The 22,479-nt window shown below is 36.5% G+C and overlaps 3 protein-coding genes across 3 annotated transcripts; 1 reads left to right on the top strand and 2 right to left on the bottom strand.

The window, feature by feature from the left end:
- Positions 1-1,724: 1,724 nt before the first annotated feature.
- On the bottom strand, positions 1,725-4,633 carry LOC112044415 (uncharacterized). Its single transcript, XM_024080261.2, has 2 exons — positions 4,540-4,633; positions 1,725-2,304 (listed from the first exon to the last, which is right to left on the bottom strand). The coding sequence occupies exons 1-2, from the start codon at positions 4,610-4,612 to the stop codon at positions 1,778-1,780; spliced, it is 600 nt and encodes a 199-aa protein (XP_023936029.2). The 5' UTR covers positions 4,613-4,633; the 3' UTR covers positions 1,725-1,777.
- Positions 4,634-7,875: 3,242 nt separating this feature from the next.
- LOC112044419 (uncharacterized) lies at positions 7,876-9,912 on the bottom strand. The gene is made up of 2 exons (XM_024080265.2): positions 9,718-9,912; positions 7,876-8,963 (listed from the first exon to the last, which is right to left on the bottom strand). The coding sequence occupies exons 1-2, from the start codon at positions 9,785-9,787 to the stop codon at positions 8,374-8,376; spliced, it is 660 nt and encodes a 219-aa protein (XP_023936033.2). The 5' UTR covers positions 9,788-9,912; the 3' UTR covers positions 7,876-8,373.
- A 7,290-nt stretch (positions 9,913-17,202) lies between these two features.
- Positions 17,203-17,991, top strand: LOC112056863 (uncharacterized). The gene has a single exon (XM_024097348.2). It carries the CDS (start codon positions 17,203-17,205, stop codon positions 17,989-17,991), a length of 789 nt encoding a protein of 262 aa, XP_023953116.2.
- Positions 17,992-22,479: the final 4,488 nt, after the last annotated feature.

The raw sequence follows: 22,479 nt of genomic DNA, 5'->3' as shown, positions 1-22,479 counted from the left end.
ATCTTTGCAATACAAATTTTAGCAGGATCGTAAATCACAATTTGATAATTTTGATCTATTTTAAATTAGAGATCATTTTTTAAATCGATATGCTCTAATGGGATTAATTTAGTATTCAGTCAGTTTTATTAACCGACTTCAGAAAAAGGTTATCAATTTGTCGGAATCTTTTTTACATTAGTTACCGTACCGTACATTTTTGCGGTATCATTGCGTGAAATAGTCTAGTGTAGTCTGAAATAGTCGTGAAATAGTCTAAATCGGTTCCGGTTATTATTAAACAGACAAAACTATTAGTTTTTAATCATTATACAGTCAAAGAGCCGTGATAGCCCAGTGGATATAACCTCAGCCTCCGATTCCGGAGGGTGGGTTCGAATCCGGTCCGAGGCATGCACCTTCAACTATCAGCTGTGTGCATCTTAAGAAATGAATCAAACGGTCTCAAACGGTGAAGGAAAAACATCGTGAGGAAACCTGCATACCAGAGATTTTTTTTAATTCTCTCCGCGTGCGTGAAGTCTGCCAATCCGCATTGGGCCAACGTGGTGGACTATTAGCTTAATCCCTCTCATTTTCGAGGGGAGACTCGTGCTCAACAGTGAGCCGAATATGGGTTGATAAAGATGATGACCACACAACGGTTTGATATCCTCGTAGACGAATCAATCAGCACACCCAATTTCAAAAAAGCGATTTTTAAAAGGTAGGTATAACTAATTATACTGTTAAAGACACAAAGTGAAATTATTTTTTACATAAAAAACGTTTTTAACCATTTTAGTATTACTGTATGACTAATTAATATATTATACATGCTTATTAACTAATAAAAACATATTTTATAAATACTTTACAACATTAATTTTAACAGCAATCGTATAAAAAATTAATTATAATGTAAAATCTTTAACTATCTATTATTTATATTTTTTCATAATAGATAATAAATTAATAGTTGTTTTTATACACCTTCAATTAATTAAAATTGGCTATAAACTTAATTAATTACACGCTTTGTCGATAAATGATTATAACGGGCGAGCTTTTAATATCATGTTATAATATCTCATCTTTTTCTAATTTATTAACTGAATCATTACAATTCAATATTAATATTATATTATTTTAAATAATGTTAAAAATCAGACAATATGTCTCCGTATATGTTGATTTAATTAAATTTTAAACTTGTTTGTTTTTGACTATCTTGTTTACAACAGAAGAAGCAAAGGTTTATTACCAAGGCAAATCGAAGGACGTGGTTTCTTCTTAATATATGTACATATATGTGTAATATAAATTATGTGTGATGTGCGATACATAGCTACAATATATGTATGAATATTATAGCTATGTATCGCAAGCACTTCAGATGGACCTGGGCCTGTAGCCGTATGGCACATCGATTCTGTTTCTACAATCGCAGACGCTTCGAAAATTGAAAAAAATTATGCGAATGACATTTGCTATCGACAGGTCACGTGATCAAGTTATCGATCGGATCTGTCATTCTCATTTACTTTTTAGTTTTCGAAGCGTTAGCGTTTGTACTCGTAGAAAGAGAATCGACTTGCCACATGGATACAGACCCTGTACTATCTTATCGAGTATTTGGAGCTCAAACACACCATAGTGTTTAAATGTTTGTTAGCAAATACTATAGTAGAATTACTTAGGATAGTGTTCTAAAGTGGTGTGGAAAAAAACAAATTAAATATTCAGTTTATACTTTAATCGTAAATATCACAGACAACGTTTTTAATAAAAATACAAATCAGTCCTTATTCTTCGCCGATCTACTGTAATTATCATAATCTTCTTCACTAGACCCATCATAATATCCAAATGGCCTTTGGAATCCATATCCTCCTTGTCCTGACGGTCTCCCATTATAGTTCCCATTAAACTGGTTGTTATATGAACCGAAACCATTACCAAAGTAGCTTGGTCTTTTATGACCATTGTATCCTCCATAATTAGGGTATCCTCCATTATATTGATAATTGTTTGGATAACTCGAACTGCCAAATCCTCCGCCGCCAGCACTCGCAGATGATTGGGACTGACTAATGCCGATATTTATCGCAGGATAAGGGTTGTAACCTCCTTGATGACCGCCATACCCTCCTTGATAGTCACCATAACCTCCTTGATAGCCACCATAACCACCTTGGTAGCCACCGTGTCCATGGTAATTATCGTAACCTCCATGGTGGTTATCGTATCCTCCCTTATGCCCACCGCATATTCCTAATTTAAGACATAGTTTTCCTTGTAAATGCCTTGGTTCTGCCTGATCTTCTGTAAAAAACAATTTACAGTAAAAGTTTCATGTGCTTACAATAGAAAGCCATGAATGCCACTTGAAGACCACTTTTGTTTGTATACTAGCAGACGACTGCGAATTCGTCCGCGTGAAAATCGATGTAAGCTTTCAACTCTTATTTCACCCTATTTATATTTTGCATGGTTAATTTTACAAAAATATAACATAAAATGTATACGATCTATATAAAAAAACCTTCAAACCCTTTCTAACACTTTGGGAGTAGAATTTTGAAAAATCTTGAATCACATTATTTTTAGTATTCTCTAAAAACAATGTCATTCAAATGTAACTTGAAATATAAAGGTCTTCCGTGCCAACTTTCAACCTCTATTTTACCCCCATTTTGATTTTATATTCAAATCAACATAAATTTTCTCGTTTTATGGTATCAAATCGTGCCAAGTTTCATTTGAATTCACTCAAAATGATGCCCAGATAAAAAAAAATATTTTTCGTTTCTGTGTCTATTATTTATTGCCCACCAGCTAAATTATCAAAATATATTTAATGTACAGAAATGAACCTGTTACGTCACAGTTGTATTAAAAGTACTTATATGTATAAATATAGATAAGAACGTTTAGCAAACTGAGCTTTAGTTTAGTTCGTAACATTGTATTGTGTGGTGTGTAGAGTTTTGGGTATATTCTTAAGTATTGAAAAACACAAAATATATTTTGAATAAGAAAGTACTTAACTATTCACAAACGGCCAATAGTTTACTTATATGACTGGCAATACATTGAATAATTTCTAACACATTGTAAGTGTGTTCAACAAAGCGAATTTACGATCAATAAAACTAGATTTGTTGTCAGGTGTGATATTTTTATATTGACTTCACATATATCTATGCTAATATTATAAATTAGAAAGTAAATCTGTCTGTCTGTGTGTTACATTTTCACAGCTAAACGGCTGAACCAATCAAGATGAATTTTGGTATAATGGTAAATACGTAGGACGTTATAGCAAAACGTTGGGTACTTTTTGACCCTAAAATAATAATAGGGATATATAGGGTGAAAAAGGAATTTAAAGTTTCTATGGAAAGTCCTTCATTTTTAGAGTCACAGTTTAAGTTCTTATATCATGAAAATTACGAAATATAAAGTGATTCTAGAATTTTTTTATTCAACCCCTGAAGTGGTGAAATAGGAGTTAAAAGTTTACATTGCTTTCCAGGTGGACGAAGTCGGCGTCCGCTAGTTGGTCCATAAAAGACTAGAAATATTCTAAAGCACAATGGAGAGAGAAAAAAAATACATTCAACAAAAGAAATCTGCTTTGCATAAATATAATAGAGGTTGCTATTAGGTGAATTTGATTTGCAATTTATTTTATTTGAAGTGTTTTATTATTGGCATAAGACAGAATTTCACATTATAAGTCATATCACAGTTAAACTTGTCGGTTAAGTTGTTTGCTTATTTGGCTAGGGGTATCAAGGTCTGACTTTTGGATATATAAATGTGGCGAACGAACTCTTTCGTTCGCCACATCTATAATTTTTATTTGATTCAATACCCAAGGGGGAATGGGGGATCTAATAAAAAAGATTGAAAAAGAGTTAGGAAGTTAGTATAAGAACTTTCTGATGGCTTACACTGAAGTATTAGTAAGTAAATATGAAAAGCAACTGTATTTACGCAATACACACATCCACTAAAATACTATACTCTGCGTATGATGTTTGTCTTAAGAGATTAGCTACTGTGGCAGAAGTAAAGCCGGGCGGATATTTACTAAGTAGATAAATAAGCTTAACGTATTTTTTTATTTTTGAACCTTATATATATAAATAAAATGTTGAAAATCCAAGAACTTTATTGGTGGGTCTCGGACCAATATTATTTTGAAAGTTATTATAAACTAAACCTAGAATTAAATGAATGAATTTTGAGTTTAAGTTTGAAATAACAAATTCATCGAACTCTGAATTATTAAACAAAAAAAATATGTCCCGTTATAAATAATTTTGCCCCAGTTTGCTTGGATTGTTCACACAAAAAGTAATATGTCACGTATGGAACCACAAAATTATATCAAAACCTAAACACAACATTAAATAAAAGATTATTGCAATTTTTTGCCAATTTATCTAACGGTATTAACAACGAAGTACCATAACCTCAGATACAATCAGAGACCATAAAACCCATAGAGCAGAGTAAAAAAAGTAATAAATATTATCTAGAAATTACTACCTTCGCCGAGGGCAGGGCTCCATCCCGTAAAGACGATGGCAAAAAAACAGGCCACAATATAAAAGTTCGTCATGTTCTATCGATTCCGTTAACTTTAAGGTATGTTGAGTTTCGCGGGTCAAATAAGTTTTATAGTGTGTTTGGCGAGGTCGTCTCCCACGTTTTAGGCTGACTTCACATCATACAAAGATTTTTTTATTATTTATTCATTTATTAACAATAAAAAAAATTGTCACGGACATGAATTTTTTTTATTGAGAGAGAATATAGTAAGAACTTAAGATAACTTATCCTAATAACTACACAAATCATTCGCACGTGGAATGGTGGCCAGTGGAGCAGTCACCAGTCGAGGCAACTAGCCGCGGTGAAATGATTCGGTGAATTTTTTTTGCACTACGACTCCATGGCCCAAGGGTCTCCACGGCAAACGGTACAATTATATGTAACTCTCAGTCAGAGAGGCATACTTGAGCCACTTACCGGTTTCAGATTTTTCTGCTGCGGCTCCCGGTCTTGATTCTGTCTCCCTGATATGACACGGTGCTAATGTATCAACGCATGTAGCGCCCCACATTAGGGCCCACCCCATTTCCGAGGGAACCAGCATCAATCCATCAGGTCTCTTGTCATCATCACAGATTGCATTCTGGAGAAGGGCCAAGTATTCGCCAGGGATCCTTAAAAAACCTGAATCCACTTAAAGACGCGGATGGCCATAAACTAAGTAGTTATAAATTAATTTTATGTTTTTTGGCTAAATTCTAACTAATACTCGTACTGTAAACGGAAATGTGAGATTGTGTTTGTGCGCTATATAACTTATTCGTAGTAAGAATGTCTTGGTATTATGAGTGGCCTTATGCTCTGTCTGTTGAGCCTTAGAATTTCCCACGGAAGTATCTTGTTCCGATTTTTGAATAATATCCTTATATGGTGTAAGGAAGTGCTTTGTGAGCGTTGATGTCTTTTGGCTCAATGAAATCCTTTTGTAATTTACGAGTTATTATGAAATTATAGTTATATTACAAACTGGTTTTTTAATAATATGTGATTATGAATTATAATAAACTGATCGTTTATTTTATAAATTCCTTTTTTATTAATAATTATTTTAATAAGAATATATTAATGGAATTATTAATAAAAAAGAACCTCACTGCTCACCCATCCTGTGAGACCGCAGGCAAGAGCTAACTTGAGACTGGATCTTCAATTGTTCCAATATCTCCTTACTATCTACCAAGTTAGCTTTGAACTATGAACTATATTCAATGATTTTTCCAGCTTGGCAAACTCTTGAAGTAAAGGTTCGAACCCAGTAGTTTAAGATGTGAATTAGAAACAAACTGTTTACTAGATGAAAAGTATTTCATATCGATTTACCTGTTTATACCTGCCTACCCAAGAGTTGTGACGGGAAAAAATAGTCAATCTAACTATTGCATTAGACTTCATACTTTCGCTCGGTCGATTAGTATGTACCTATGGACTTCGTCGGTGAACCTAACCAGTGAAAATTAAAAAAATAATAATTGTTAGTTAATCATATTCTGGACTGTTTTTAGGCAAAACGTTGGCAAAATTTTTATTTGATATAAAAACTTTTCACCCAGTAAAGATATGGGTAAAGGTTCTCTTATATTGGGATCTTCTCAGAGCTCCTTAGTATCGAGTCCGACCAGTTACCTTTATTGAGGTACAAAATCGAGCCTATAATGACCAAGTCGTTCCCAACTATGTGCAGTAGTTGGGCTAGTGCAGCACTGATCTAAGCTTTAGTCTTAGATCAGTGTGCCTAGTGGCAGTTTTCAATGTTTTCATACTATGATTATCGCGTAGCCGTAAACGCGAATTTCTAAGGAATTGCAACAGTGCAGTAGTGCTACTAGATAGCACTGTTTTAATTGCTTGGAAATTCGCGTTTACGGTTACGCGATCACAGCACACTGATCTAAGACTAAAGCTAGGCCACACATCAAGCGGTAATTCATGGAAAGGTTGATTAATAATCCACGGTAGGAGTACTGCAATTTGCTTAAGTGGCACGTAGGACCAATACAGGCGGCTCGTAAACTAGCCAGCGGATAATAAATGTCTAGAATAGCTGATCTGCATACACAACCACTAGTTTTCGATAAGTAATTTGCATTGTACATTAAAGATCATTCGCTAAATGTGTAATTAAGTAAATGCACTTCAAAATATAGTAAAAGAACTTTTTACGACAAAGCAGCCACACTACTCGTAACTGCGGTGTTCCTGTCAGAAGGGCATGACTTACGGTGTAATTATGGGCATTTGAAGCTTATTTAACCCAATCCTGTGTTCGATCCCCGGTTGGGTCGATTGAGGTTTTCTTAATTAGTCCATGTTTAGCTGGTGGGAGGCTTTGGCCGTGGCTATTTGCCACCGTACCAATAGAGACGTACCACCAAGGTACGTGGTCGTGTAAAGAATATATATATATATCTCCTCTCTTTTATGAAGGGAAGCCCAGCCCTGTAGAGGGTTTTCCAAATATTCTGATAATTATAAGCTTACCTGTGCCTTAGATTAATGGACACATGGCGGCACTTCGTAGGGATGTGCTAAAATACTTTTTTATCGCTAATCACCGAAGCCCCTTAACTTAGCTTAAAAGATATAGGGCTAGGCTAGATACTATTTATTTGGAGAAATACTATACGTACAAAGTTGGAAGCATGCACTAGTTTTTCGTAATGTGTAAATAAATTTAGCCATCGTATTTTGAGGTCGACAAACACGTCATTGTACTCAAGTAGGATAAAATTATAATTTAAAAAATTGTAGTAAATAGGTACATAGCGGATTATGCGTTTAAAATTTTATTATACCTATCAATTGTATGAAATAGTAGTCATTTGCATGCTTTCAAAATTTAAATTTATTCGTGCTAGGATAATTTGAGTGAAATTGAGTCCTGGGTCGATATAAAATTTAAATTACAGATTTTAGCGCTAAAATACAAGCAAAGTGAAATAAAAATTTGCACTTGCACTAATCCTGGAATATCATATTTTATACGATTTGGTTTCTTTCGAATGACTGAATAAACAAACAAACATACAAATCACTATATAAAAAACCTAACCAAGTGGGTGTCGGGCCCCGCACAATGTAGGGTTCCGTAGATTAAATTAGCACTTTAAACCCATAAGTAGTGCTCAAAAATACCGATAACAATACCTAGATACAGACGGACGATAAAAAACCATCTTCACTTTGCATATAGGGAAGGCACCCCAAAAAATGAATTTTCCAAACTTTTGGAATATAAAAAAAAATATTAATTCATGTATCACATTTATTGGTTTTTACAAAAATACTTAATCTACGATCTACTGACTTCCTATATATTTATGACTTCCTAAGTTTATTGTATAAGCCTGGCCCAAGAGTGACATTAATACCGCTTCTTTCAAAGATATTATAAAGCTTACATACCAGAGTAAGCAGTAATTTGTCGATTTTGCCGTTTTGTTTTTTAAAATCAGAACCTACTCTACTACGAATATTCAAAATACAGGTATTTAATTTATATTTCCTTAATTCGTGGCTACGACTTACTTAAACTATATCACTATGATATATAACATTAAAGAGCTTACATAATATTGCAAACTAGGTAATATTAATAATAACTAGTTACCTTTTCATTTCCGCAAATAACTGTAATAAATGCTCGCTATAAAAAAATATTAATTTATATTTGTTTGGTTCGTGGCTATTGACATGTTTTTTGAAGTTCGCTCTCTTTATGAAAAACTTCATCCTCATAACTGCTATTTTCATCTTGTAAATTGTGTAAAGTTATCTCGCCTTGGATCTAGAAATAGCAATGGCGACGGCGTTCCCCGTGCCACTCTGAGCATTACTCACTGCTGTACTCTTCCCTTTGCACGTGTCACACGGTGGGTTACCCAACCCTACGTTACCCGGGGGGTATAGACCAGCATTACCCTGACTAGGGTCAATTAGACCAGCGTCACTTTGACCGTCAATTAATTGAGCGTTCTGGCCAAAACCAGCTCCAGTGGCACCCTGGCTGAAGCTTAGCCCAGCGTTCCCCTGACCAAAAGCTACCCCAGGGTTGTTCTGGCCAAATTGCCCAGCGTCACCCTGTGGATATCCGTTGCCAAAGTTATTTTGTCCTTTAACATAGGTTTTTGTTTTATATATAGTTGTTTCTTTTGTTTTATACTCGTTGTAGTCGTCCTCGCCGCTGTGGTGGTGATGGTGGCGGTGATGGCGCCAGTATGGTGGTGGTGGTGGTGGTGGCCAGTACGGTGGTGGTGGTGGTGGTGGTGGTGGCGGTGGCGGTGGTGGCGGTGGCGGCGGTGGCCAGTATGACTGACCGTAGTAATGTGGTGAACGTTTTTGTCTTTGTATCAGGTTGCCATCTGAAAAGGAAATTTAAAATAATGTAACCAGCATTTTGAAGGAATTTTCTTTTATTTTTGGCGTTTGGATTTAAATTAATACGGAATTTGTCTGTGTTCAAAATTCAGTTCTACACTAATGTGCTAGAACTATGAATAATGGATGAATTGGATTGATGATATTTATATGTTGCTCAACAACCTGCTCTATTATACAGTGAAAGACCCATTAAAATCGGCAGCAGTTTCAGAGATTAGCCCGGCCATATAAACAGACAAAATAAATTTTATTCATCAGTATCGTCATCATCATCATATCTAACTAATTGCAAGTATTTTAGAAATCACAGTAATTTTGAATATAGAAACAGACACTACAATATACATATATATTTAAATTTACTCGATTTTCAGTCCACATACGAGCTAATGTCTAAAATGTCTGGTTAGTCCAGATTGTCTTTACAACTTTCATAAAGTCTTGGGTTCGAATCCTGGGATCGTTTTATAAATATGTTGGGCTTTTATCTTCCCAGTTGATGGAGATACACACTTGCATAGCAAATTAGGACATTGGTCCTTGTTGGTTTCTGTGTTCATTAATATCTGATAGTTATCGTTACGGAGTCAAACATTATCATTATCACCTTAAACCCGCCTACACACATAGAATCATCCTCGTGAGTTAAAGCTCCAAATCTTGCTTTTCCTTATACGCAGAATATGTCAATGAACCGTTAAGGCTAAATATGTCTTTGAGTGGAAAAATACTCACTTTGCTCACCATCAGCCAAGCTATGATTGATAACAACAAACACAAAAATAACCAAACCAATTCGTATCATTTTGCTAGAGTGCGACCAAAATTACTGTGTAGAACAATTTTATACCGTCCGATCTATAAACACTAATGAAATAACACAGAATACCGCGAATCTGTCCATACCACAGACGAGTGGTAACAAGTTGGGTAAACTCGACCAAAACGTGTGAATTTGAATTATTCTACATTGTCACTTGTACTTATAGCGTGTGGTTTTCCTTATGTAACCAGCCCCCTGGCCAAGTGGCATGTCGCTCCTCTTTCTACGATCGCTAACGCTTCGAAAACTTGAAAGATGTATGGGAATGACAATTTCTATCGACAGGTCACGTGATCAAGATCTGTCATTCCCATACATTTTTCTAGTTTTCGAAACGTTAGCGATCGTAGAAAGAGAATCGACGAGCCACTTGGCTAAGGGGGCAGGGCCTGTAGCTATGACGCATGTTGCTTCTATTTCTACAAACGCTAACGCTTCGAAAACTAATAAAATGTATGGGAAAGACAGATCCGATCGAGAAGTTGATTACGTGACCTTTCGAACGTGAATGTCATTCTCATACATTTTTTAATTTTCGAATCGTTAGCGTTTGTAGAAAGAGAATTGACATGCCACATGGCTATAGGACCAGGCGTTGTTTGTTTTTAGCACCCGGACTTATAACTCTATTTATAGTTCACTAAAAACCCCCTAAACCTAAGTGAGATTTTTTTACAGTGTAGTTTTAAGTGTAAATGCCGTAGGCTCCATAAGGGACAGCGTCACAGCGCTTAGGCGAGTGCAGAAGCATCATATGATGGGGCCCGAAGGTAGAAGCAGAAGATGGGCGAAACGACTCTTTAAGGGCGTCACCTTGGATGCCAGCTTATAGGGCCGTTCGGGAAAGGGTGTTTAGGCCATCCTGTCACCCCGTGACTTTAGGAATCCGGGGTTTGTGTAGCTCGTGTTCGTATTGCCTGGGACGTGTTGTACTTATGCTTTCGTCAGGATCGTAAAGGACGTTTGTTCGGGCGTTTTACAATGGAGGCAATGTGCATTTGCCTTGGCATGACTTTACATAGAAGTTTTTCTTAGCATATAATTTTTCTTTTTTTTTAAATTATTTTTTATACACATCTGACGTTTTTTATCGTACATCGTACCGGAACGCTGTATAGGTATATAGCGATACAGCTTTGCCGGCAGGGTGGTAACTAGCCACGGCCGATGCCCACAACCAGACCAGACCTTGGAATTGGGAATCGAACCCAGGACCTATCTTTTGAGAGCCACAGCACTACCAATTGTGCTAGAGAGGTCGTCAAAACGCAAGAATATAAAATAATTGCAATAATATCCATTAATTAAGTCGTTCACTTAATAAGTAGTAAGCTCAACAAGTTGCGCTGAAGCAGCTGAAGTTGCAATGGGCGGGGCACATAGTTCGAAGAGCCGATGGGGTCCCAAAGTTGTGGAATGGCGACCCCGCACAAGAAAGCGAAGTGTTGGTCGGCCCCCCACCAGGTTGACTGACGACATCAAGCGAGTCGCAGGGATTTCCTGGATGCAGGTGGCTCAGTTTCGTGATGTTTGGAAATCCCTGCAAAAGACCTATGTTCTGCAGCGGACGTCCATCCGTTTAGAAACTACGCTGCCACAGATTCCTCAACCTCTTTTTACGATGGGGGTTATAAAAAAACATAAATAAATCTAAAATTTCGACTTTACTGTACTGCAAATATTCTGTGTGTACGTTCAAGATGCCTCCATACAATTTTCGGAGATTCATCATTAGCAACCCATTTTCGGCTCACTGTGGAACACGAGTCACCTCTCAGTATGAGAGGGGTTAGGTCAATAGTCCACCACGCTGGCCTAATGCGAATTGGCCGAAAATTCTCAGGGATGCAGGTTTTCTCACGATGTTTTCCTTCAGTATTTAAGACTCGTGATATTAAATTTATTAAAATAACAGAAAAGTTGGAGGTGCGTGCCCCAGACCGGATTCGAACCTACGCCCTCCAAATCAAATCAAGAGGTCGTTTCTACTGGGCTATCACGGCTATCGGTTTTTAGAGATCGGTATAGATAAATGAACATGATTTCACAAAACAAAATGAAAAGTATTCTATTCACTTCTATGAGATCTTATGGGTTCTTGTGTGCTAATCTTCGAATTTACTTAACGAAATCATGTAATTTCCATTTGTGGATTTACACGACGGAGGTCCTGGGTTCGATTCCCGGCTGAACCGATTGAGGTTTTCTTAATTGGTCCAGGTCTGGTTGGTGGGAGGCTTCGGCCGTGGCTACTTACCACCCTACCGACAAAGACGAACCACCGAGCGATTTAGCGATGCGGTACGATGTCGTGTAGAAACCGAAAGGCGTGTGGATATTCATCCTCCTCCTAACAAGTTAGCCTGCTTCCATCTTAGATTGCATCATCACTTACCATCAGGTGAGATTGTAGTCGAGGGCTAACTTGTAAAGAATAAAAACGATGACAATCGGTTACGCTAATTCGGGTTGGATTAAAAGCAATTTTCAGTCTCAGCAATTTTTCATTTCATTATGTTAATTTAATTAATTTTGTTTTGTTCTACATATATTCAATTGAGAAAAAAAAGGTATTTCAATTTTTAAATATTTTATATAATTTCGTTCAAAACATACAACAAACAAATTACAAAAATCACAGAAACTATTTAACAAAAATAAATATTCTAATGACTCCTAAAACATATAATTGTAGCTTTTGCATCCTTGCATGCTCCAGTAACAATGCTAATTAACCTCCAATAGAAAGTGCTATGGCCGAGCCACTGTGACTCTTAGCATTACTTAAAGCATAACTACCCTTATTACAAGTTGCGCAAGGGGTGTTCTGGGCTGTCTGAAGACCTTGGGAAGCGAGGTTCAAAGCACCGCCTAGAGTAGACTGTACATCTTCTTGGACTGATCCACTAGCGGCTCCTGGAATTGGTACTTCTGCTGAAATTCCGGCATTTGTATTGCCAGCAACCAAGGCTCCTTTGTTATCATTAACCGAACTTCCAGAATGTTCATTGAAGCCAAATCCACCAGAAGTTGATTTACTTTGTGCTCCCGAGAACCCTTGTGATGTTTGACTTGCACTTGCACCTGCATCTAATTGCTTTGCTTGTTGTGCACCAGTAAAATCTTGAGAAGCAGCTTGGTTTGCACTTTCTACTCCACCTTGATTACCAGAGTAACCCTCACCAAAGCTAGATTGAGATCCATAATTGCCTTTGTTGCTTCCAAATGAAGAACTCTGTGAGTTTGCAAATCCAGTACTACGAGCTTGTCCGTTTTCACCAAAACCACTACCTTGATAATAATTACCATCACCATTATGATCAAAGTGGTGATTTCCATGATGGCTTTTACCGTGTCTATGAAAGTCATCGTGGTGATCAAAGTGATGTCCACCGTAGCCACCGTGACTTTCATATTCTCTGCTCGCTCCATAGCCGCGGCTATCTTCTCTTCTTGCTTGGTAGCCAGATTCTGATTGACCATTGTACTGACCAAAGTTGTTGGTGGAACCCACAGATCCAACGCCAGTTGATTTGCCATAACCTGATGGGGCAGCATCATACGGACCAGACTGACCAAAGTTCGCTAAATTCCCCTTGTTTGACGTTTGTAGATTAAATTGTCCTGATCCAAAATCGGCCGTACTTCCAGCTGCTTCAGCATCTGTCAATGAATCAGAGCCAAATTTTCTTCTACTTCCTGTTGTACCGTGGTCTTCATAAGACCCATATTGACCATTTTGTCTTCCATATCCCGGCCTTTGCCTTCCGAAACCGGAATTGATGCTACGCTCTCCTGACTGCCTATCAAAGCTTGCTGAATTGTACTGTCCTGATGAACCACTGTAACCAGTCGATACACCTCCCGATTTTCTGTCGAATCCTGTAGCACCAGCGCTATATTGACCTGATTGACTATCGGATTCCCCTGAATCACATCCAGATGCATCTCCATCTATTTCCAATCCTGAAGATTTAATATTAAACTGTCCCTGACTTGTGCTACTGTAAGACTTTGATATTCCGCCAAACCTATTTCCTAATTTTTCAGAACTAGAAGAGGCACCCAAGCTTGGTTTCCCTAGGTTCTCTTTTAGCTGGCCTCCATCATTTGAGGTAACAGGCCCAGCTCCAGAGGAAGCTATGGAAAATGCTTCACTGACAGCAGGTATAGCACTCTGAGCTGATGCTGCAGCTCCACTAAACACTCCTTGGGGTGTTCCTCCAATGCCTTTTGATACTCCGCTCCAGTTCTGTGTATGATACACTAAAGGTGGAGGAGGAGGTCCATGTGATGGTGGTTGATCAATGTCGTCATGGTGGAAACTTGATCCATAGTGCGGCGATCTTGCTATTCGACTCAGAGTAGCATCTGGAACCCAGATAAGAAAACATGTAGAGTTTATAGCAGTTGCAGCCGTGCTAATAAATGAATATGTAACATAATATTATTAAATGAATTATTTGTATCTTATGACAAAAATGGGGGATCCTAAATACTCATACAATAATTTTAATCGAGTTTGTTTTGATAGTTGTTATAAATAGATAAGTAAGGAACTTTTATATGCAATGTTGAAATGATAGTCAATATTAAGAAAAATTAAACCTTTTTTATAGATTATGCAGATGTTATAAAAATTTACATTATTATAATGTACTATCATGTTTTAAATCAAGAGTATGAGTAACCTACCTTTTATGCCATGCACTGCAGAATGTGCAGCAAAAGCACAGACTCCCAAAACTAAAACTACAGACCAACTCATGTTGTCACTACTGGTCCTATTCCGCCAAATCTTGTCGTTATATAGTCATACTTGAATGTGATAATAAAAACATATTCTCAGAAGCACTGTGAGCTCCCGTAGACAAATTCATAACACAAATAGCAAATAATAGACTTAGTAACCTCATGTGAACTGTTTGTATTGTAGTTGTGGTTTACAAAAGTCCCCGAGATGGGTGAAATGATACAAACTCGTCAGTTACGTACTTCGTTATTACTAATGTGCTAATGTGATTTAACAACTTGGATCTAAGTAAATATTGTGATTCCATAGAAATAGTTTGTCTCTACACGCCAGTAGCTTGCCGGAAAATTCTAGACCATTACCTACTGAGATTATCGATATTTTTGGCGCAGGTCTCAGTCTCAGGAGCAACCTCCAAAAGGTGGCTGGCTTCGATTGGATGATGATAATGATGGTGATATTTTAGTTCAGGTTGTGTAGGGTATGTTCATTGTGGCAACTGGACTGCAGTACCAGCTGAAAATGCGCTGCATGATCTACTTTAAACAACTGGCGTCATTTTCTAGATTATACCATCCATCGCAGGGTGTTGGTCACGGAATATGGGAAGCATTGTGATGAGTGGCATAATATTTAAATATATATATTTTCTTTCTTTTTATATTTTCTAAAGTACTGGTAAGTAATAAGACACCTTATTGTCGCACAAACAACTATAAAAACCAAAATGCATGCATGTATTTTGCATACTTTCCTATCTTTTTCTAGTGCAGTGCCGTATACTGTTATAGTTATAGGATTTTGGTGGGAGCTATGGGTCATACGTCAACTCAAGCAGTCTTACGAGTCAGGACATTATTCTTTGTATGTACTCTTTTCTGCACGCACACTTAGAGACATCGTAACGTTATCGCGTCGCCTTGGGACAAGCTCGGACCGTATTTGGTTGATGATCCCTTTCGGATTTGTTATATGTAATCTGAACTGTTGATACAGAAAACTCAATAGCTCTACTGCTTTACGGACTTGCGATAGGATCCAAGTCCGTTAAGTCTACGATTCGATCATCATGATCATTATTTATTAATAATGATTACGATAATCCACATTCGGCTCATTGTTGAGCACGAGTCTTCTGTCAGTATAAGAAGGGTTAGGCTAATAGGCCACCACGCTGGCCCACTGCTGATTGGCAGACTTCACACACGTGGATTAAGGAAATTCTCATGTATATAGGTTTCCTCACTATGCTTTTTCTTCACTGTTTGAGACATTTCTTATAATTCGATCACGACCTGTTTACCATAAGTTGTCGTACCTACTTGATTTATTTCTTTTTTCATCTCATCAAAGTACCCTAAAACCCAGCTTTCAATTCACCAAATAGCGGCGATATGCGGCAAATGCGCGCACTACCGCGGTCTTCGCCACCAAATGACCGCCTGAATGCATGTTACGACATTAACGCCAACAATCTCGAGGTCCTTAGGGTGGGCGAAGGGCAATGTTACCATCATATTCTGCGTAGGAAAGTTAGGAGAAAACTGCCTTAGATCTTGCACCCTTACAAAACATTCGCCGACATAACCATAAACGTTAACTTTCGTTTGCCAGTTACCAACTAACTGGTCTGCACCAGTCAGCACCAACCTGCAACCTGGAACCGTCCGCTACGACTACTTGCTAGGAGGTAAGAGGGAAAGACATTTACTCCTATATATCGATACTTTAGATATAGTTATTAGGTAACTATAGGTAAATGGAAGTTAAACCTAAATCTAAATAGTAAAAAAAATAATAAAATAAGGAAAATAAAAAATAAACAAAAAAGTTTACGAAGTCTATTGTATTTATCTAGTCTTCTTGTCTTTATAAGACAAAATAAGATGCCATCAAAAACAATATTTGTAAAAATATATCGATTCTCGCAACTCTGCTTTCCTTGCCAAGTGGCACAGTCTCTTTCATCGAGCTAGGGGGGCTGTTCATCTACCGTAAAAAGTGATGAGATCCATGTAATACCAAGTCGATTACTTTATTCAGTCCGTACTATCTTATGAGAGGGCGCTGCAGTGCGTTAACAGTAACATATGTTCCTTATTAAAAGTGTATTTAAAAATTATAAATGTGCAAGTTTACGGTTCTTTTCATGATATACGTATAGAATAGTGGACAATACGCTAGTGAAAGTGTTATTAGCAACATTCGACGGATAAAAGAGTGAAAAAAGTGCATAAACACAGACACTGTTTACTCGCCAACCGTTTGAAAATACAGTAAACAAACACCTTGTGCTCGAATAATTTGATGTCATTTGCAAAAATAAAATTATTGGACACTGTGTTCCTGTGTTAATAGTGTTATTAGACATTAACACAAAGCGAAATCACAAAATTGAAAACATATGATACATAACTACCTCAAGTGAAGTGAATAGAGGGTCAAAAATTAAATGCACGTCAAGTAAACGTCAAGTATAACAATAGCGACGATATCGATAACAAAATTCACCATATCTATTAAGTTGACTGGTGGCGTAATTGGAACTACTCTTGACTCCCGCATTCGAGTCCCACGGTTCAAACCCCGGTCTGAGAAATTGTTTTTCTGTTTTTAATTTATTTCTTCGGTTTTTTATATAATAATGGATAACATATTACAACTTTTAAAAAAGATTCAAGAAGATCTGAATGAAACTAAAGAAAGTGTTCGAAATAGCGAAATCAACTTGTTAAACAAAATTAACGAGACATTCGACCATGTACAAAGCAAGCTGCAAAGCTTAGAAGATACTGTTAGTTCACAGGAGCAACGACTAGACCTACTTGAAAAACGAGTCAGAGTAAGGAACATCGTTATTTTCGGTGTGCAAGAAAAAGAGCGAAACTACGATGAACTAAACAAGATTATTCTTGACCTTTTTAATGATGTTATGAAAATAAGCTGTACAGATTTGGATATACAGTCCTTAAGAAGAATAGGCAAAAAAAGCGAAAAAATAAGACCAGTTATTGTAACATTTTCTACATTAAAAAGAAAAATCGAGATTTTACGAAACAAAAAATCATTAGAAACTCAAAACTGCTATATTAAAGAAGACTTTCCGCCCAATATCCTAGCAAAGAGACGAGAACTCCAAAACAAAGCTAAAGAAGAGAGGGAAAAAGGGAAAAAAGTATTCATAAAATATGACAAACTAATTATTATTCCACCAAAAGAAGCTACAAACAGAGCCAACAAAAGGAACCATTCAGGATCACCGCCAGAAAAATACACTCGACATGGGATTTATAACAAAGAGTCAACACAAATACAGAAGAAGAACACCCTAACATCCTACTGGAATAACAAACATGGACAAACTTCTACTCGAAAAGAAAAATTTTCAACTGCAGACTCGGCCACAGCCAGTTGTAGTGGCACAAACAAATAGCAATCATTGTCTACCGACCCTCTCTCTCCTCCAACACGAATGGTCAGCGTGGAGGAGTATGACCAAAACCCCCCAGTTACAACACATAAACTACATACAACATACAAATCAAAACTTGAAATTTGTACATATAATGCGAGATCTCTCGCTTCTCCTGAAAGACTTATAGAAATAAATCATGCCTTGAAAAATATTAACTTCGATATTTTAGGTCTTGCTGAAATTAGACGAGAGGGTTGTAAAATAGAAGAATATTCAGACTACATCTTTCTCTATAAAGGAGAGAAACAAGGAGCACGTGGAGTTGGATTCATGGTAAAAAAGAAATACAAAAATAATATAGTAGATTTCACTGGGTTTTCTGATAGAGTAGCGCTTTTACAATTAAAAATAGATAACTTCGATATCTCTATTATACAAGTATATGCCCCGACAGAAAGTAGTACAGAAGACGAATTAATCCACTTCTACGATACTTTAGAAAAAGCGTATGAATATACAGACAAAAATGTTCTTGTGATAGGCGACTTCAATGCCAAAATTGGACAACCAAAACAAAACGAGAAGCTAATTATGGGCAGATACGGGTATGGAAAAAGAAATGAAAGAGGGAATATCTTAATATCATATGCATTCGGACATAAGCTATCGATTGTGAATACATACTTCAAGAAAAAGCCGAATAAAAGATGGACATGGATCTCACCGGACCGAAAAACTAAAAACGAAATAGATTTCATATTAACTAACTGTCTGAGATACATTACGAATATTGAAGTCCTTAATAAATTTAATTTCCCTTCCGACCATCGCCTTGTAAGAGCCACACTAATATTAAAAAACTTTAAAAAAAGCAGAAAATCTTACAAAACTTCTATATACATTCCCAAATGGGAATCGGAAATACAAACATATGTCAATAATTTAAAAGATAACCTTAAACAATTAGCTATCTATCCAAGAACAAGTGAAACAGTCCAAACCTACTATGACAAACTAGAATCCACAATTAAAACTAGCTCAAGTAGTAACATTCAACAGAGAAAAAATAAACGAGACATTTTCAGTGGTGAAACGAAAACTCTTATAAAACAACGCGCAGAACTTATACGAAAAGAACATAGAAACAGAGACATGAGACGAGATCTAAGTGATCTATTCAAAAAGACAAACAAAGCCATTAAAAACGACTACGAACAACATAGAAAATCAATAATAATAAAAAATATAACTCAGTACAGGAGTAGTAAAAAGGCTTTCAAAGAATTGAATACGCATAAAGACTGGATACAGACCTTTAAAAAAGGGACTAGAAAAACTAAGTCAAGAAAAGAGTTAATAGAATGCGCCACTGAATTCTATAGACAGTTATATAAGGGTCAAACAAATACACAAAGCCTAGATTTAGGAGATTTTGAAGGTACATTATCAATAAATGATTTAAAGCCAATTGACGAAACAGAGATCCTAAAATGCATAAAAAATCTGAAAACCGAAAAAAGCACTGGACCCGATAACATACCTAACGAACTATTAATAATTGGAGCTCATCAGTTGGTGGCCCCCTTAGCAGACCTATTCAATATGGTTTTGAACACTGGAGTTGTACCGAAGCAATGGCTAACTTCAGATATTACACTTCTGTATAAAAAAGGCGACCCTCTAGATATTTCAAATTATAGACCAATTAGTCTTCTTTCTTGCATATACAAACTATTTACTAGCATTCTCGTAGATAGAAAAGGGGCGGAAATTGATAACTTCCAACCAAAAGAACAAGCTGGATTCCGCGCCGGTTTTAGCACAATAGACCACATACATACGATGGAGCAAATTATTGAAAAATACAAAGAATATAACAGAACCCTATATATTGCATTTATCGATTATACTAAAGCATTCGATAGCATATTTCATGATTCCATCTGGAAAGCACTAATGGAATGCAATATCCAGAAAACGTACATCAAAATTCTCAAGACTATATATAACAATAGCGTAAGTAAAATAAAGCTAGAAAATAGAGGAGACATAATAAAGCTAGGTAGAGGAGTCAGGCAGGGAGATCCATTATCTCCAAAACTGTTCATCGCAGTACTGGAAAGCATTTTTAAGAAATTGAATTGGACAGATAAAGGTTTAATTATCACGAACAAACACCTAAGCCACCTAAGGTTTGCGGATGACATTGCTCTTTTTGCTGAGAACAGTAATACACTGGAAAAAATGATAAAATCCCTTGACGCCGAAAGTAAAAAAGTAGGTCTAGAAATGAACATAACAAAAACAAAAATTATGACAAACAGTATTCCTAAGCAAATAGATTTGAACGAAACCGAAATCGAGTACGTAAATTCGTACATATACCTGGGCAAACAAGTTTCATTCAGTGATTCCAACACCGAAGACGAAGTGGACAGAAGAATAACTCTAAGCTGGAACAAATATTGGTCACTAAAAGAAATTATGAAAGGAAAATATAGTCTAGATATTAAAAGAACTGTCATGGATACGTGTATACTCCCTACGTTAACTTATGGCAGCCAAACATGGGTTTATACGAATAAAATTAAAAACAAAATAACCATATGTCAAAGAGCGATGGAGAGGAGTTTATTAAATCTACGCAGGCTCCATAAAGTGAATAACAAGGAAATAAGAAAGAGAACAAAACTAACTGATGTGTTACATAGAGCACAAAAGCTAAAATGGAGATGGGCTGGCCACATCGCTAGATCAACAGATCAACGATGGACTCATTCCACAACCATATGGCCAGGTCCAGGAGGAAAACGAAGTGTAGGGCGTCCAAAATCCCGTTGGTGTGACGACCTTATACATATAGCTGGAAAACAGTGGAGGTTCATGGCAAAGGACAGAAATAAGTGGAAGGAATTGGGGGAGGCCTATACCCTATGAGGGATCCTTATAATTTTAAAAGAAGTAAATCTAATACTACAAAGAAAAATAAATAAATAAAACAATGTATATCTAAAACTAACAAACTAAATAATGTAAACATTAAATGTACTAACACTAGATTTAAAAAAACTTTTGTAACACTAGAGTATAAGGAAAATAAAAGGCTTTATTATTATTATTATTATTATTATTACTATCTTATGTTATTACGTAATTAGTGAACCTATATATCTTATATATAATATCTTATAGTGACCATATCAATATTAAAAATCTTTTGACGCTTCTTTGATACAATTGGCGAAAGTTCTGCCGTGGCCCCAGATGTAAACAATCTAATCTCATCGCAGACTTTAATAGTAGCTAATATTACTTTTTTTTTGTTTAGTTAAGTCCATCAGTGATCAGTCAGTCGATAGAGTTTTAGATAGAAGAGGATGTTAAGCTAATATTTATACGTCAAGTTCTTTTAGCACCTACGAAAATTAGGTACATATATAGTTTGTAGGGTTAAGTGACCTCTTTTTTGATGAAGTCTCTTGGTCCTGCTAAATGCTAAGTTATTACGTGTTACATTTTACTCGTACCGTACCTACGTCGATACACGGGGATCAGCTTCCACCTTCACCCGAAAAGTAATAGAAATGTTGTAATTGTATTTTATTTTTAAATATATATCTGCTTAAGCTTAGCTCCTGAGTTTTCTAGGAGATTCTTTCAGACTTCCAGAACCAGAGTAACTACTTACAAACAGATATGATTGATTTTTCTAAAGCGTTCGTAAGCTAAGCTTAGTTGAGTAGTTATGGATTTTTAGTAGTAGTTGTTATTTGTGACGCAGCTCGTGGTGGAAGTACTACCGCCATGCGGACTTGTGGCAAAAATTTGACCATAGAGCAGCACTTTGTATGACATGTTCCTAGCAGGTGTTTGTGTGATGTTTCTTTGTATTATAAAGTTTTCTATTTACCATATAGGTAAATAGAAAACTTTATAATACAAAGAAATTAGTATGCTGTAGCAATGCACGGCGCGGCACATTTTCTTTGCGTGAGTGTCTAACAGCCAGTTTCTCCATGTAAAGCTAAAGTAACACTAAAAGTAGTAAGTAGTAAAGAAGACTTTATTGATCAGTGAATAAGACCGTCACTTTTGATTTACGACGTGACTTTGACTGTTACTTGCGATGAAGAAACTGGCCGTAAGCTGACACATTTTCATAAGATATGTATAAGCATCTTCTAGGTAAGCAACTTCCGCCATATACAGCATCATTAGATTTTTTTTTATTCTTTACAAGTTAGCCCTTGACTACAATCTCACCTGATGGTAAGTGATGATGCAGTTTAAGATAGAAGCGGGGTAACTTGTTAGGAGGAGGATGAAAATCCACACCCTTTTCGATTTCTACACGGCATCGTACCGGAACGCTAAATCGCTTGGCTGTACGTCTTTGCCGGTAGGGTGGTTATATAACAAAAATTACCAAGCAGGATACTCAATCTGATGCGTTTAATTTTTTTACCAATTACCAAGAATATGGAGGTTCTATGTTTTGTTTTGTTA

This window comes from Bicyclus anynana, chromosome 1, assembly GCF_947172395.1.
Source record: "Bicyclus anynana chromosome 1, ilBicAnyn1.1, whole genome shotgun sequence".
NCBI classification, from domain to species: domain Eukaryota; kingdom Metazoa; phylum Arthropoda; class Insecta; order Lepidoptera; family Nymphalidae; genus Bicyclus; species Bicyclus anynana.
The sequence above is the reverse complement of the archived record's forward strand: the minus strand, read 5'-3'. Positions and strand labels throughout refer to the sequence as shown.